This window comes from Anguilla anguilla, chromosome 12 (genome assembly GCF_013347855.1).
Source record: "Anguilla anguilla isolate fAngAng1 chromosome 12, fAngAng1.pri, whole genome shotgun sequence".
Lineage (NCBI taxonomy): Eukaryota > Metazoa > Chordata > Actinopteri > Anguilliformes > Anguillidae > Anguilla > Anguilla anguilla.
Genome location: NC_049212.1, coordinates 29645722 through 29658844, shown reverse-complemented (window position 1 = coordinate 29658844; position 13123 = coordinate 29645722). Strand labels below are relative to the sequence as shown.

General features: G+C 40.6%; 1 protein-coding gene across 5 annotated transcripts; it reads right to left on the bottom strand.

Moving 5' to 3' along the window:
• Positions 1 to 88: 88 nt before the first annotated feature.
• LOC118209430 (gastrula zinc finger protein XlCGF26.1-like) lies at positions 89 to 12705 on the bottom strand. Of its 5 annotated transcripts, none has more exons than XM_035384719.1 (8): positions 12387 to 12705; positions 10367 to 10622; positions 3902 to 4002; positions 3348 to 3456; positions 2708 to 2851; positions 1905 to 1998; positions 1170 to 1257; positions 89 to 824 (listed from the first exon to the last, which is right to left on the bottom strand). In XM_035384719.1, exons 1-8 carry the CDS (start codon positions 12549 to 12551, stop codon positions 243 to 245), a joined length of 1539 nt encoding a protein of 512 aa, XP_035240610.1. In that variant the 5' UTR covers positions 12552 to 12705; the 3' UTR covers positions 89 to 242. The 5 variants fall into 5 exon arrangements, with proteins under 5 accessions (XP_035240610.1, XP_035240608.1, XP_035240611.1 ...); XM_035384717.1 differs by lacking the exons at positions 10367 to 10622; positions 12387 to 12705 and adding exons at positions 4241 to 4496; positions 5211 to 7307; XM_035384720.1 differs by lacking the exons at positions 10367 to 10622; positions 12387 to 12705 and adding exons at positions 4241 to 4496; positions 4845 to 5201.
• Between the last annotated feature and the right edge of the window lie 418 nt (positions 12706 to 13123).

Genomic DNA, 13123 nt, shown 5'->3' with positions numbered 1-13123 from the left:
ACTACTTTGTACTGTTGTATCATTTTTGTGAGCCAGAAAGAGTTCTCTACCAAACAAACACTGATTAAAAAATAAATATAGCACATTGTAACTTTTTTGAGAAGTGATTTATTAAAACAACAGGAAAGGTCAACAGAAAATGGCTCTCAGCTTGCAGCTGGGAAAAGTGAATAAAAAAATAAATAAATATAAAATGTGTGAAATTATGTACATAGAGTGAAACTGACTGAAGAAATAAAAACTCACTTCTTGAGTAAAAAATCCATCACACTCAGAAAGCGTGCCTCTCGGGCAGCCGCCTCCCTCACCCGCCTGTCCTCGCGCTCCCTATTTTCCCTAATGAGGCGCTCCTCTCTCTCCCTCATCTCCCGGTCCCTCCTCTCCTCTCTCTCCATCATCTCCCGCTCCCTCCTCTCCTCTCTGTCCATCATCTCTCGTTCCCTCCTCTCTTCTCTCTCCATTATGACCCTCTCCCACTCCGCCTCCCTGGTGTCCCTGGCCTCCTCCCTCCTCTCCAGCTCCTTGATGGCCAGGAGCCATTCAGGCTCCTTTTTGGTCCTCTTGGCGGCTGGGCTGGTGGGTGGTGCCTCAGGAGCCGCGGAGCTGGAGGTGGCGGTGGAGCTGAAGCAGGAGGCAGCAGCTCTCTCCTCAGAGGGAAAGGAGGAGACGACCGTGCCACCTGGAGTGGATGAGGAACCAACAGCCACCAGGGTGATGCTGTGACTGGACCCCAGCACCTTGTCCATGGCCGCGTACCACTTCCAGGTGGCAGCAGTCATCTCTACTCCCTCTGTGCTCCTCCCATTGGGTGGGTTCTTTAACTCCTGAAACAGAAAGGCCACCGTTAGTGTGCTGTACATAGTAGTGTTTGTAGTATTATTTTATGTCCTTGAGGGACAATTTAACCCTTACTGTTATAGTATTCAATGAAAGCTTAACAATTCCCCCTCTCTCATGGGGTGAACAAAGACGTATCCATCCATTATCATGTAATATGTTACATCCACTGTAGAACACTTGAGAAGGATTGTTGTGCTGTATGCTCCGTGGAACATTCCTAGGGCAGTTTCATGACAAGCCATTGGGATAACAACCTTGACTGATACATATATGGCAATCCAGACAAACAGACAGATAGAAAGACAGGTAGAGATACTACAAATACATACCTTGTATTTCTGTTTAAGGTTCTCCCACTTTTTCTTCATGAATGCCACTGTCACCTTCCCCTCCAACCCCATCTGTCTGATAAACATCCTGTAAAGACATATTCACAAATTGGCAAAAATCAACATCAAGCTAACCAGTGAAGATGCTGTGAACTACTAGAGTAAATGAAATACATTGTAGTTAGACAACACTTGGAGTATTGTGTGCAGTTCTAGGGACTGTACTAAAAGAAGGATATAGAGCCTCTGGAAAAGGCTCAAAGAAGAGCATCAAATTGATGCTTGGTATAAAAGATAAAAGCAATGAGGAAAAAACTTAAGATACTTAATCTCTTCAAGTTTAGTAAAAGGAGACTTAGGGGTGATTTGATTGAGGCTTTTAAATTCACAAAGGGGATCGACAAAGTGAACTACACAAGATTCTTCAGGTTGAGTTCTGTTAGTAGAACAAGGGGACATAAATGGACATTAGCACACAGAGAGTAGTCAATGTGTGGAATAGCCTGCCAGGTCACATAGCAGAGGCAGACTACGCTTTATACAGTGTTAGATACTACCTAGTCTGTAGATAATCAGAGCACTAGGTGCAATTTGATCGGCAAAATTGTCGGGCTAAATGGCCTGTTCTCATCATTATATTATGTAGATGGGCATGTACTGTACAGTAGTGCATGCACTAGCTTATCACTTTCCATGGTACAGACGGTGGCTGCATTGGACAAAGTACCAACTTACTCAAACCCCTTCACTGCAGCATTTCTCTTTCCTGTGAAGAGGCTCTCATTAGCACCTCTCCACAAGATAAGCTGCTCTGTTATTTCATCCATCCCTGCAGCAGCAGCAGGAGCAACAACAAAAACAACAGGAGCAAGTTACAAAGCTATCTAGTAACCCAGCATGTCAAGTCAAAGCAACATAATATCCCAACTATACTGAAGTGCACCACGGCCAATCAGGCGTTCTCAGCCTGTTGTTTTGATATCCTGATATCCAAAGGACGCTGGTGTGGCTAAGATAAAGTTACACATGTCTGTATTGCAGTTAGTTCCACTCAACTATTACAGGAACATACACGTGTGCCACGACAAAAGGCTTCTGTAAAGTTACATCCAATCAAATCCGTAGGAAACCTGAAGCTAGACCAGCTGGTGTGTAGTAGCAGATTGTCGGGCCACTATCCAGTTAGCCAGAAGATAATGCTATGTGCAAGTGAAGCTACCCAATAAACTACTGAGTAATTTAGCATCGCCACTACACAAGGCTATTGCGTAAACAGTGTGACATCATTTTTCAGAATGGAACATAAAAAGTAAACAAAGCACGTACATGTAAACGCAGATCCAGCTCCGGTGGAATTTAAATCGAGCGTTGCCACATTGGTGTGTTGCTGTTGTTGTCGAAAGGAAAATGTCAGCAAAGCTGAGCCTCATTTTTAATGTGAAGCTGCGTGTTATATTTACGGGACCAAAATGTTCCTTCCCCAGCAGTATGCTCCCGGATGTACTCAGGAGTGTGTTATTCTGTCTTAGAATTCTTACCGCTGAGTAGATTCCCATTCTTATCTGGCCCTGCTGGCATGGGCTGTCCTTCAGTACCTTCAGTAGGCAAGCTGACTTCCTCCACACAGTTCTGATGTGCAACAGCAGGTGTCCCTGCATCAACACTGGCAACAACTATAGGTCCTGCAAGAAACAACAAGATTTAAGATCAGATAACCAGAATGAACAAATCCATGGAAAACTGTTTCTGGAGCAACAGTCTTGCCACAGAAGTATCACCTAACGTTGGTATTTATCAATGCGGGATACCTTAAAATTTCTAGAAGCTCTTTACAGTTCATTTTTGAACCCAAGCTGTATATGCATCTCTCCAGATGTCGACGACAGGCTTATATATCCTTATTAGACCAGGGAATTAATTTTTATCCCCTGTAGAGGACATGAGTCGCAGGTCTTAACCTCAAGAACCATATATTCTTCTATGCTGAAACCTACACTGCAAGAAATATTCAACAGAAATAAATTATATTTAAAATTTTTTAAATAAATGTTCTTACTGCAACATGTTTTTGTTATCTGAGACATTTGTATTGTGTAAATAAATAAATAATTAACAAAAAAAAACGTATTCTGTTGGTCTCCGCCGATATGCTCATAAATCGAGTAATTCAGATTTTACCGTCTTTACTGACGTCCAGACTCTGCTCCACAGGACTGCTCTGCAAATACTCTTCAGGCCCTTCCTCCTTGATAATTACGGATTCAATCCCGTCCTCCACATCTGAATGCTGAAATAAAGAAGAGCATTATTCTCAATTTAATCAAATTCTTATTTATTTAAGACATTCACAGAGTTAGAAAAAAAACACATGCTGAAAAAAATCTGTATCTCAAAAAATGACCTGAGAATGCAAGTGTGAGAAATGTTTTTTTTTAAATTCCCCCTCAGAATCTTTCAGGGCCTGTAATACTATGCAGAGTGCACAATATTCTTGATTGTGCCCTCCATTGCTTCAGTACAACTCTTACCAACATTAAACAATGAAAAAAAAAAAAAAAAACAGCAAGACATTTTCATTGAACAACATATAACTACAGACAATAAACCCTTAGGAAACTGTGGATGGTCACATCAAAGGCAGCAAAAAGCAGATAAAAAAGGCTGCATGTTCAACTCGCCGCCATCTGCCCTGGTAACAAATCAAAGTAAAAGCAACAGTCAGTTGAACAGACCTCTGCTATCATGCCGACACACTGCAATGTAGCAACTTCCTGTTCCACAACTGTGGGGACTGCATCACCCCACAAACTGATGACGGCAGAATGTGGCTCGTCTAAAGTTAAAGGGAAAAAACAGAAAATCTCACTGCATCGACAGAAGTGTGTGCACATATACATACATGTGTGTACCCAGCTACAAATTAATGCCAGTGTTTTAAATGGATGAATTCCCTGTAATTAGGAGTATTCACAAATACTGAAGTTAAAAAGCACACTATGAAATATGAATTAAAAATGAAATATGAAATGAAATATGAAAAATAATCCCACAAACACAGCGAGGTATCTTACCGGTTTCTGTTGCTCTTAATTCACAGGCACCCTGCACTCCAACAGAGTGAGTTTTTAAGGGTCTCTCTCCTGCTGCACCCCCCACCACAGTCCTCAGCCCCTTCTCCATCAGCTCCAATTTCCTCTTGAGAGTTCCGATCTCATTCCGACTCCGAGACACTTCCAACCGTAAAACTGCCAATTCTTCAATGGCAAGTTTACAGATTTTATTCACCGCCTCTTGAGCCAGTATCTCTATGACAGAGGCAAGTTGTGTCTAAAAAGACAGTGATACAACAGTTTAATGAGCAAATCCCCACCAAAGGCTGATAACTCAACATCTTCATATCAAAACAATGGAGGAATGATCCGTAAGAGTCTTCTAATACCACTGGCTTACTGAATATTTTTTAAATTACATTTGATTGCAATTTCTCAAGTGAAAAAAAGATATTTTCTCACTTAAGTTACTGAACAAAGCAGATAGAAACGCTTCGTGTGTTCGAACAGCATGTTCATTTACAGTGGAAAATCCAACAAAACAAGTTTAATACATAGGATGAAAACAAGGAACATAATGGTTAGATTTTCCAAAATTCATTTCAAAATTCAGACTGATCTTTACCATCAATAAATGCCAGCACTCTGCCATTTGTCACATTTATTCTGCCTCTGTAAGATTTTCAGATCTTGGGGACAATCAGTAAATTAGATAATTGAGATTTCCCTATTTAAGAGCAAGCGGTCTATATTTTAAATGAGCAGTATGCCTATGCACAACACCGATTTAAAAATTGAGCCGTCTATAACAAGTATCGTTACACCTGGTAAACATTGGCTATAACTGAGGCATTCAGTCACTCGCTACCCAGTCGGTTATCTAGCAAACAACACTGCAGATCTGGTCCTGCAGCAAGCAGCGTCAGCTATACCGCATCTGAACACCGCCGAGCCTCTTCATTTTCCATAATCACTGGCTCGCTTAACTCACCATCCTCGTTTCGCTTTCCACCACCGGAAATATAACTTTAGACGCTTTATTCTCTTGAGAGCCAGACAGTTCAATACAGAAAGTGGCTGAGCTCTCGACACCTTTACTAATTTCTGTGAGGACTGCTGTGGCCATTACTTCCATTATGGAGACTATTTGTCTTTGAAAGGTATTCGACATTCTCAGTGACATAAACTTGGCACTTATTTCAGAATTTTTTTTAAAGGCTTAACATAGTTTGAATGTAGAAAACGCTTTAGCGGTTAGTTACTAACAACAAAGATGCCACTAACAGTGACATGCGACCTGAATGTTTTCCAGGCTGTACTTCCGGCCGTACTTCTTCAATATGTATTTCAAAGTAAAAGCCTATTGCAGCAAACGAAAAAGACAACGCGTGTCGCATTCTTAAACATTTTTGTTTTGTCAGTTTAATACATTCCTTCTCGTCTTTGTTACTGTGTCTGCATGAATCTGGCTGTGTATCTTACAAAATTAATATGCTTTATAAAAATAAAAACAAAAAAGATCAAGGAATAGCAACACCAACTCGTACAAAACATATATTCCATAAGAAACTAAATATATACTTGAAAAAACTCTCTTCGATGTAAAGTACTGATATGCAAATCTCTCTCTCTCTCTCTCTCTCTCACATGCTTGAAATAACAGGCTTGCCACTCAATGCATTGATTTCAAAAGAAATATATTCTACATAATCAGTACATACACTTGAGAACAATATAAAAAAATAGGGTACATTAACAGACTGAAGAGGACAATTCAAAATGAGCACATCTACATTAAATTTAATCAGGATAGAACAATGGTTATCGAACATGTTCATATGGTAACAGTAACAAAGTTTTAATACTTTACAGTGGCAATGTTTCTTCAGGTGGAAACATAATTTTAACAACCCTGATAGGCAGCAATAAAATAATGTACCAATCCAATCTTTCATATAAATGAATCAGTTCATAAGAGCAAGAATTGGTTTGTGGCAGCCATTTTTAAAAAACAACAGCCTCAAAACACAAATGAGTGCAAGTCCCACATCATTCCACCACGGTTTCAGGTGTTATGTGATGCAAGTAACATTGCCAAATTAGTATAATTCAATGACTACTGGTAGCCTGGTTTCTTAACACAAACTATGAGACGTTTGGCCATGTTGTATAGTGTGTATGCATTACATTTTGGGCCCATGTGCCCAGTTTATTGCACATTATTCATAAATGGATCTACTATGAACCTAGGAAGTCGTATGAATTCTTCAAAACCTAAGGAGGTTTTATAGAAATATTATAGTAAAACATCAACAGGATGCCAATACACTTACTGAGCTCGGCACCATAAAAATATCCTAAGTCACGTTAACCCGCATTATTGCTGTCCCTGGAGTTATTTGATTCATATCCAAAATTTACAAAGTAATTAAAGGGCTCTACCAAAGTAAAAACTACTGAATTTAATTCTACAAAAAATTTTAAAACACCATGGATAAACCAAACATCTCTATACTTCAAAGTCTATCACTTCCTTCTCTTGTCAACACGATAAGGCTGTCTGGTGCAAATACTGATGCTGAGACACGTAACAGATCTTCATAGAATTAAGTCATAAGTTGTTCCTTGCTATGGAAAACATTGCATGACCAGGAAGATGCTCAGTTGTGGAACTTACGGGGTTTAAGAACCGGCCCCAAAAATCATGCAGTCCAACAGTTCAACCACATTGTACACTTCAGTTAAAAAATTCTGTCCAGACTTTTACAGAACAGTTTGCTCAAGTCTCAAAATCCTCACTGTCAAGACTGAAGTGTCGCTGGGAATCCCAAAGTGCTGCATACTTGGGCATAACATTACCTAGAGATTGAGTGTTTCAGTCGGCAGGGGACAGAGGATCTCATTGTTCAACAGCGCCCCCTCTGGTTAAGTGGGCCAGTGAAACCACTTTTAAATTTCATCTGATTGGCAAATATACGGCAATTCGCATCAAAAGTAAAAATTTCAACTACTTTATATCTCACACAGTGTAGCATCTGTTTTTGACAAATGCAGTATTTATTGCTAATGACTACTTCTAGTTGACATACTTAGGAGTTGCATTTTATTTGTATGTTTGACATAAAGCCCTGTTAATAAGAACAGATCAAGTTTGCTTGGTTTTGAGGAACTTGTGGTTTTAAAAGATGAGGAACAGAGAACCTCCTCCCATATGGCACAGGAAAATTGTTCCCTTCAGGTGTAAACACATTTGTGTTCCCTAAGATTTCTTACATATGCAAAACTCTTCCCACATTTATCACACATAAATGGTTTCTCTCCTGTGTGGATTTGCTGGTGAGCTTTCACATTATTAGCTTGGCTGAAACTTTTCCCACAAATATGACAGCTAAATGGTTTCTCTCCAGTGTGAACACGCTGATGTCTCTTAAGATTACCCACAAAACTGAAAGTCTTCCCACATGTGGCACAGTTAAAAGGCTTCTCTCCCGTGTGAGTTCTTTGATGTGACTTAAGACTGTTTTGAAAACTGAAATTTTTCCCACATATGTCACAGGTGAATGGTTTCTCTCCTGTGTGAATTTTTTGGTGTGATAGAAGTGCACTTACCTGGCTAAAACACCTGCCACACTTCACACAGCTGTATGGTTTCTCTCCTGTGTGAACTCGCTCATGTATTTTAAGGTAATGTGCATACCTGAAGGTCTTTCCACAAAATTCACAAGTGCAAGGATTCTGTGTGTTTTGCTCCCCAGTGTGAGTTTCCTCGTGTTTCTGTAGTGTGACCTGATGAGTGAACCTTCTCCCACATGTAGCACAACTGAATGGTTTCTCCTTTCTAAACCTTCTCTGTCCAGTGTGAATTTGCTTATGGTCTTTCAGACTATTAGCTTGAGTGAAACACCTCCCACATATGTCACAGCTAAACGGTTTCTCTCCCGTGTGCACTCGTAGATGCCGATTAAGGTTAACTGCAACGCTGAAGCTCCTCCCACATATATCGCAGCTGAAGGCTTTTTCTCCTGTATGAACTACCTGGTGTGTTTTAAGACTGTTTGCACTGCTGAAGCTCTTCTCGCATTTGTTGCAAGGGTACGGCTTTTCTCCTGTGTGAACCCTGCGGTGCACTGTAAGGTAACTAGCTTGACGGAAACTCTTTCCGCACGTAACACAGCTATACGGTTTCTCGCCGGTGTGAATACGCTGGTGCACCAACAGGCTGCGTTTTACAGTGAAGCCCTTTCCGCAGCGTGTGCAATTGAACGGTTTCTCCGCCGCATGGACAATCTGGTGTGTTTTAAGGCTATACTTCTGACTGAAGGTCTTTCCGCACTCTGTGCAGCTGAACACCTTCTCCTCCTTCTGAGCGACCTTGTGCGGTTTCTCCCCAGTGTGAACTCGCTCGTGCATCTCCAGCCTGCGCTTCACCGCAAACCTCTTCCCGCAGTGTCCGCAGCCAAACGGCTTCTCTGCCGAGTTGAGGACTCGTTTCGCTCTAGGAGCGCATTTCTGTCTGCTGTGCTTCCCCTCGTTTGAATGGCCCGGCCTTCTCTCGCCTTCGCCAGCTGCCCCGCCGGCCTTCAGGTTCTTGGTCTTCCTGAAATGCTTTCTGCTCGCAGGGCACTCGTCTTTGACAGGAACGTCTGCGCTTGACTCAACGGCAACATCCTGCCCTTCCTGGTCTTCCGCATGCGTGCCGGTTTCCTCCGCTGGGACCCCATGCACAATGGGGGGGTTTTCCCCAGCGTAAGCGCCAAACTTCACAGGTCCTGCGAACGGCATCAGAGTAAAGAACGCTTAGTCATAAGAGAATAAGTTCATATAGAGCACGATCACCTTACGGTCAAGAATCTCACCCTCTCCGCTGATCCTCATGCCCTCCTGTACATCGCCGTTATCCAGGTCCTCTTCCAGTATTTCCTCCTTGATGACAATCGATTCAAGTCCATCCTCTTGCAAATCCTCAGACTGTCACAAAGTTGTGAGGTGATTATTATTATGATTGGAACCCAGTTCTGAATCTTCTAATATGGAACAACACTCACAACAAATAAGAGGGTTAATTCAGCAATAATAAGGTAAAGCTTTTGTATTACATCAACAGGCCCAACTACAACCATATAGAGTGCGAGCAGTGCACCCACCAGCAGCATTGCTTTTTTGTTAGAAAACTAAAAAAAATGTGAGAAAAAGTTTTTCAAAGTTTCGTGAGCTTGTCAAAGCGCAAGGGGGTGGAATCTGTTAAAGAAAACAGGAACAACTAACATTTTCTGGATATGTTAAACTATTTTTTATAAACATGGACACTAGTTGACTTACCTGTAAAGCCATGCCAATGCAAAAAAGTATTTAAGATGTGTCAAATTCATTAAGCATAATCTTAATATGCTTTTCAGACTACTCTAACACAAGTTAATCATTTGCTTAGGAATGAAGACGATCCAAATTTAAATCTACATATTGCAGGTATAACTGAGATTTGACCCTTTGATTACATGGTAATAGGCTGGATTCCCTTCAGCCTTTGTTTCAAAATGAATTCACAAAATAATCGTACTAAACATGGCCAAGTTTAAGACAACTTTACGCAACTGCTGAAATTGAAAAAAAAAAGCCTGACTTACTGTCAGAGTCAGAGTTGAAGACTTCAGGCTACGTTTATGCAACAAACCCCAGGTTCTGCAACACATTCTCTGAATCAGTCCCCATAATCAATGTGCTCCATTATCAATAATGTCGGAGTAGAATTCAGGTTGAAAACCTGTTAGGTAAACATACCTCTACCATCATGACCACACACTGCAACGGATTAACGTCCTCTTCAGTGTCCGTGAGCCCCGAGTCCCCCCACAGCCCAACCCTGTGAGAAGATGACTCCTCTGAAACAACAATGACGTCATGAGTTCCAACAAACTACTTCTTTCCCAGACTTAAAATATTAACATACGTACAAGTGTGTACAGTCGACATAACTCCATTGCAGTTGAACAGAGATGCTAAAAGCAAGGTAAAGAAATTCCCAGAATAGATTCCACTGAATAGGGGGACATACAGCTACAACCCAGCATTTCAAACTGGGAGAAAAGGAAAGGAAAACCGGGACACAAAATGAAACTAAACAAGCACAAACACAGCACATCACCTTACCTGTTTCTGTTGCTCTTAATTCCCAGGCAACCTGCACTCCAACAGAGTGGGTTTTTAAGGGTCTTTCTCCTGCTGCACCTCCCTGCACAATCCTCAGCTCCTTCGCCATCAGCTCCAATTCTCTCTTGAGAGCTCCGATCTCATTCCGACTCCGAGACACTTCCAAACGTAAAACCGCCAGTTCTTCAATGGCAAGTTTACAGATTTTGTTCACTGCATCCTTAGCCAGGGCATCCATAATGGTAGAAATCTGTGTCTGGAAACAAAAAGGCAAATAAACAGCCATCACTTCTTTTCATACCGCAGCCCACAGCCAAGCTTGCAGTGAGTTGAGTCAGAGGAAGACCGTCTCATAGGCGGCTTTGGCATGCAGTCCCCAGGCACCAGTGGTGGGGTCCCAATAGAGAGATGAAATGTGGACCCCTAACCAACTGAGCCTACGCCTACCCAGGGCAGGGTCTTGGATTACTGCCCCCACAGTAGGCCACTGCACCTTTCCCAATAAACAGGACACCCCGAGTACAACTGTGAGGTGGGTAGCCAAGCCCCATGTTTGTTCAACAAATGGTCAAATAGGTGCTCTTGAAGGTGCTCATTATGTATACAGGGCTAATGAGCTGTTTCTATATTATTTCTGTATGCTAATAATCTATTGATTGATTAAGTATAGCCTAAATCTATCTAAAAATTATTTTACCTCAAGGTAAAACACCTGTTCATTGTAAAATATACCCAAGATGCCCAATTGCTTTTTTATTATCAAGTAGGCTATATCATGCAAGTGATGGTGCACGACAGTGGTGAACGGCCTGAAGTAGCCTACATCACATGCCTGGTCCACTCCATACCAAGTGTAGGAGTGATGTCAAAGCATAATGCAAAGAACTACTTAGCTTATATCCAAGTAGTGCAACTAGAGTAAACATTACAATTGACTTGGAGCTCTGTTCTACACCTAAAGTCACATTGATATAGTTCCATGCTACCATGAATGTAGCTTGTGAAACTGGCTTGAGGATGGTAACACTAGTTTAGGGACATGAAACTACCTCTTTTTAAAATACCCATGAAGAAACATGTCAAACGACATGTACAATGGAAATACACTGCAACAGTACTGTCATTCACTGGTTTTTTAGCATAATTATTTAGCATATTAGACACATAAAAATGGAACGTTAGCAGCTTCAACAGAAGCCACAAAGCTTTCAAAGGTAAGAATATGGAACTGACCATCTGGTTAGGCTGTAGAACCTTCAATTACAGCTGATTAATATTTATGAAGAAACACACCCAACATTCAGTGCCATGTATTGTCCTTTGTCACACCCCTTCATAAATATTCATAGACTGCATCAAAGCAAAAGGTTTCGGCTTCAATTTTGAATTTAGAGAATGTAGATCTCACCATCTGGTTTGTTTGCAGAGTCTTTGGTTCATTTAAAAAACATGAAGCAGCAAATATCTAAATTTCTAGAAATTCAGTCTCTTATATGTCAACAATAGTGTAAGAGACTGTAAGAAAAACATTAATAAGATAAATACCAGGGAAGATCATTGCTTATAACAACATTACCTGGCATGGGTTCCACCATATATTAAGCTGAATCAGTTTAATATTTACAATTAACTAAAATACTTCAGTTTGAAATGGGGATTGTATTAAAACGGCATGCTTCCATACGTTCACATGCCACAAAGGAATGCATGTTAGCTTTCTGACTATTAACTCAGATAAAACAGTCGGTTCGGTTAGCCACATGCAAATGTATACCTACGTAGCAACGTCACAAATCAAGTCATAATCTAGTTACAAGTCACATAAAATCTCTAATTCATTTTTATTTTGTAATATTTTCAGCCACATTTGAAACCAGTCAGATGCTATGCAAAAGTAGATAAATTAAAATTCACTCTACTCACTCAGAACTAACTAGCACGCGAGCTCATTTACATGATTGCGAAGACAAAAAATACCACGTCCGAAATCACAGAATAGTATATTGAATTCAGAACTCACCATAAACAGCAGTTTCTTCGGTACTGAATCATCATTTTGATCCTGTGATATTTCAAACCCTAAGACAACAGAGTCCAGGTCGACAACTTTCCTCATTTCTTCTAAGGCCGCTTTTGCCAGTAATTCTATAACAGAGGCTATTCGTGTTTGAAAATCATTAGACATTCTTCCCGTGATTTAACAGAATAGCTTTCAGAATATAAAATGAAATTCAATTGGTGTGAAAGTCAAAATCCATAATACTGCCACAAGAACACACAAACGTACAGGTGTTAGAACATTGCATTTGGATACTTCGGTTGACAGGAAGTAGGAGGAAATTACTTCCGGCGCCCAACCGGCCTAAGGATTTCAAAACAAAGGTACACTATTTTTCTGCATTAAGATATTTCAATATACTATAGGCCACAACTTCCCAAACGTTATCATCGCTGCATCTCGCTGCATGAAAGCTTATCGAAAATGTCCTGTAGCATTTATATAATTCCTGAAGCCAACATAAATCACAGGGTGAATACTTTTTAAGGCATAGCATTTAGTACAAAATACATTTATAAACAAATACAATGCCATTGCAATTTTAACTTTATATATGTGTAATTGCTGAAATACATAAATATAAACAAGATATTTAAAAAAAAGGGAACACAGTTTAGTTTATTCTGTTGTGGACCTCCTTCTTCATGGATCCCGGGGGTCCTCGTATCCAAACTTGGGAACTTCTGCTTTAGGCTGTA

What these genes read in the sequence shown, in the direction of transcription:
- LOC118209430 (XM_035384716.1), bottom strand. Translation starts at nt 12,551, where the DNA reads ATGTCTAATGATTTTCAAACACGAATAGCCTCTGTTATAGAATTACTG. An exon ending in ATTAAGAGCAACAGAAACAG is followed by an intron (nt 10,099 to 10,366) that starts GTAAGGTGATGT and finishes TTGTTGTTTCAG; the next exon opens with AGGAGTCATCTTCTCACAGG. An exon ending in GTGTGGTCATGATGGTAGAG is followed by an intron (nt 9,188 to 9,997) that starts GTATGTTTACCT and finishes ACTTTGTGACAG; the next exon opens with TCTGAGGATTTGCAAGAGGA.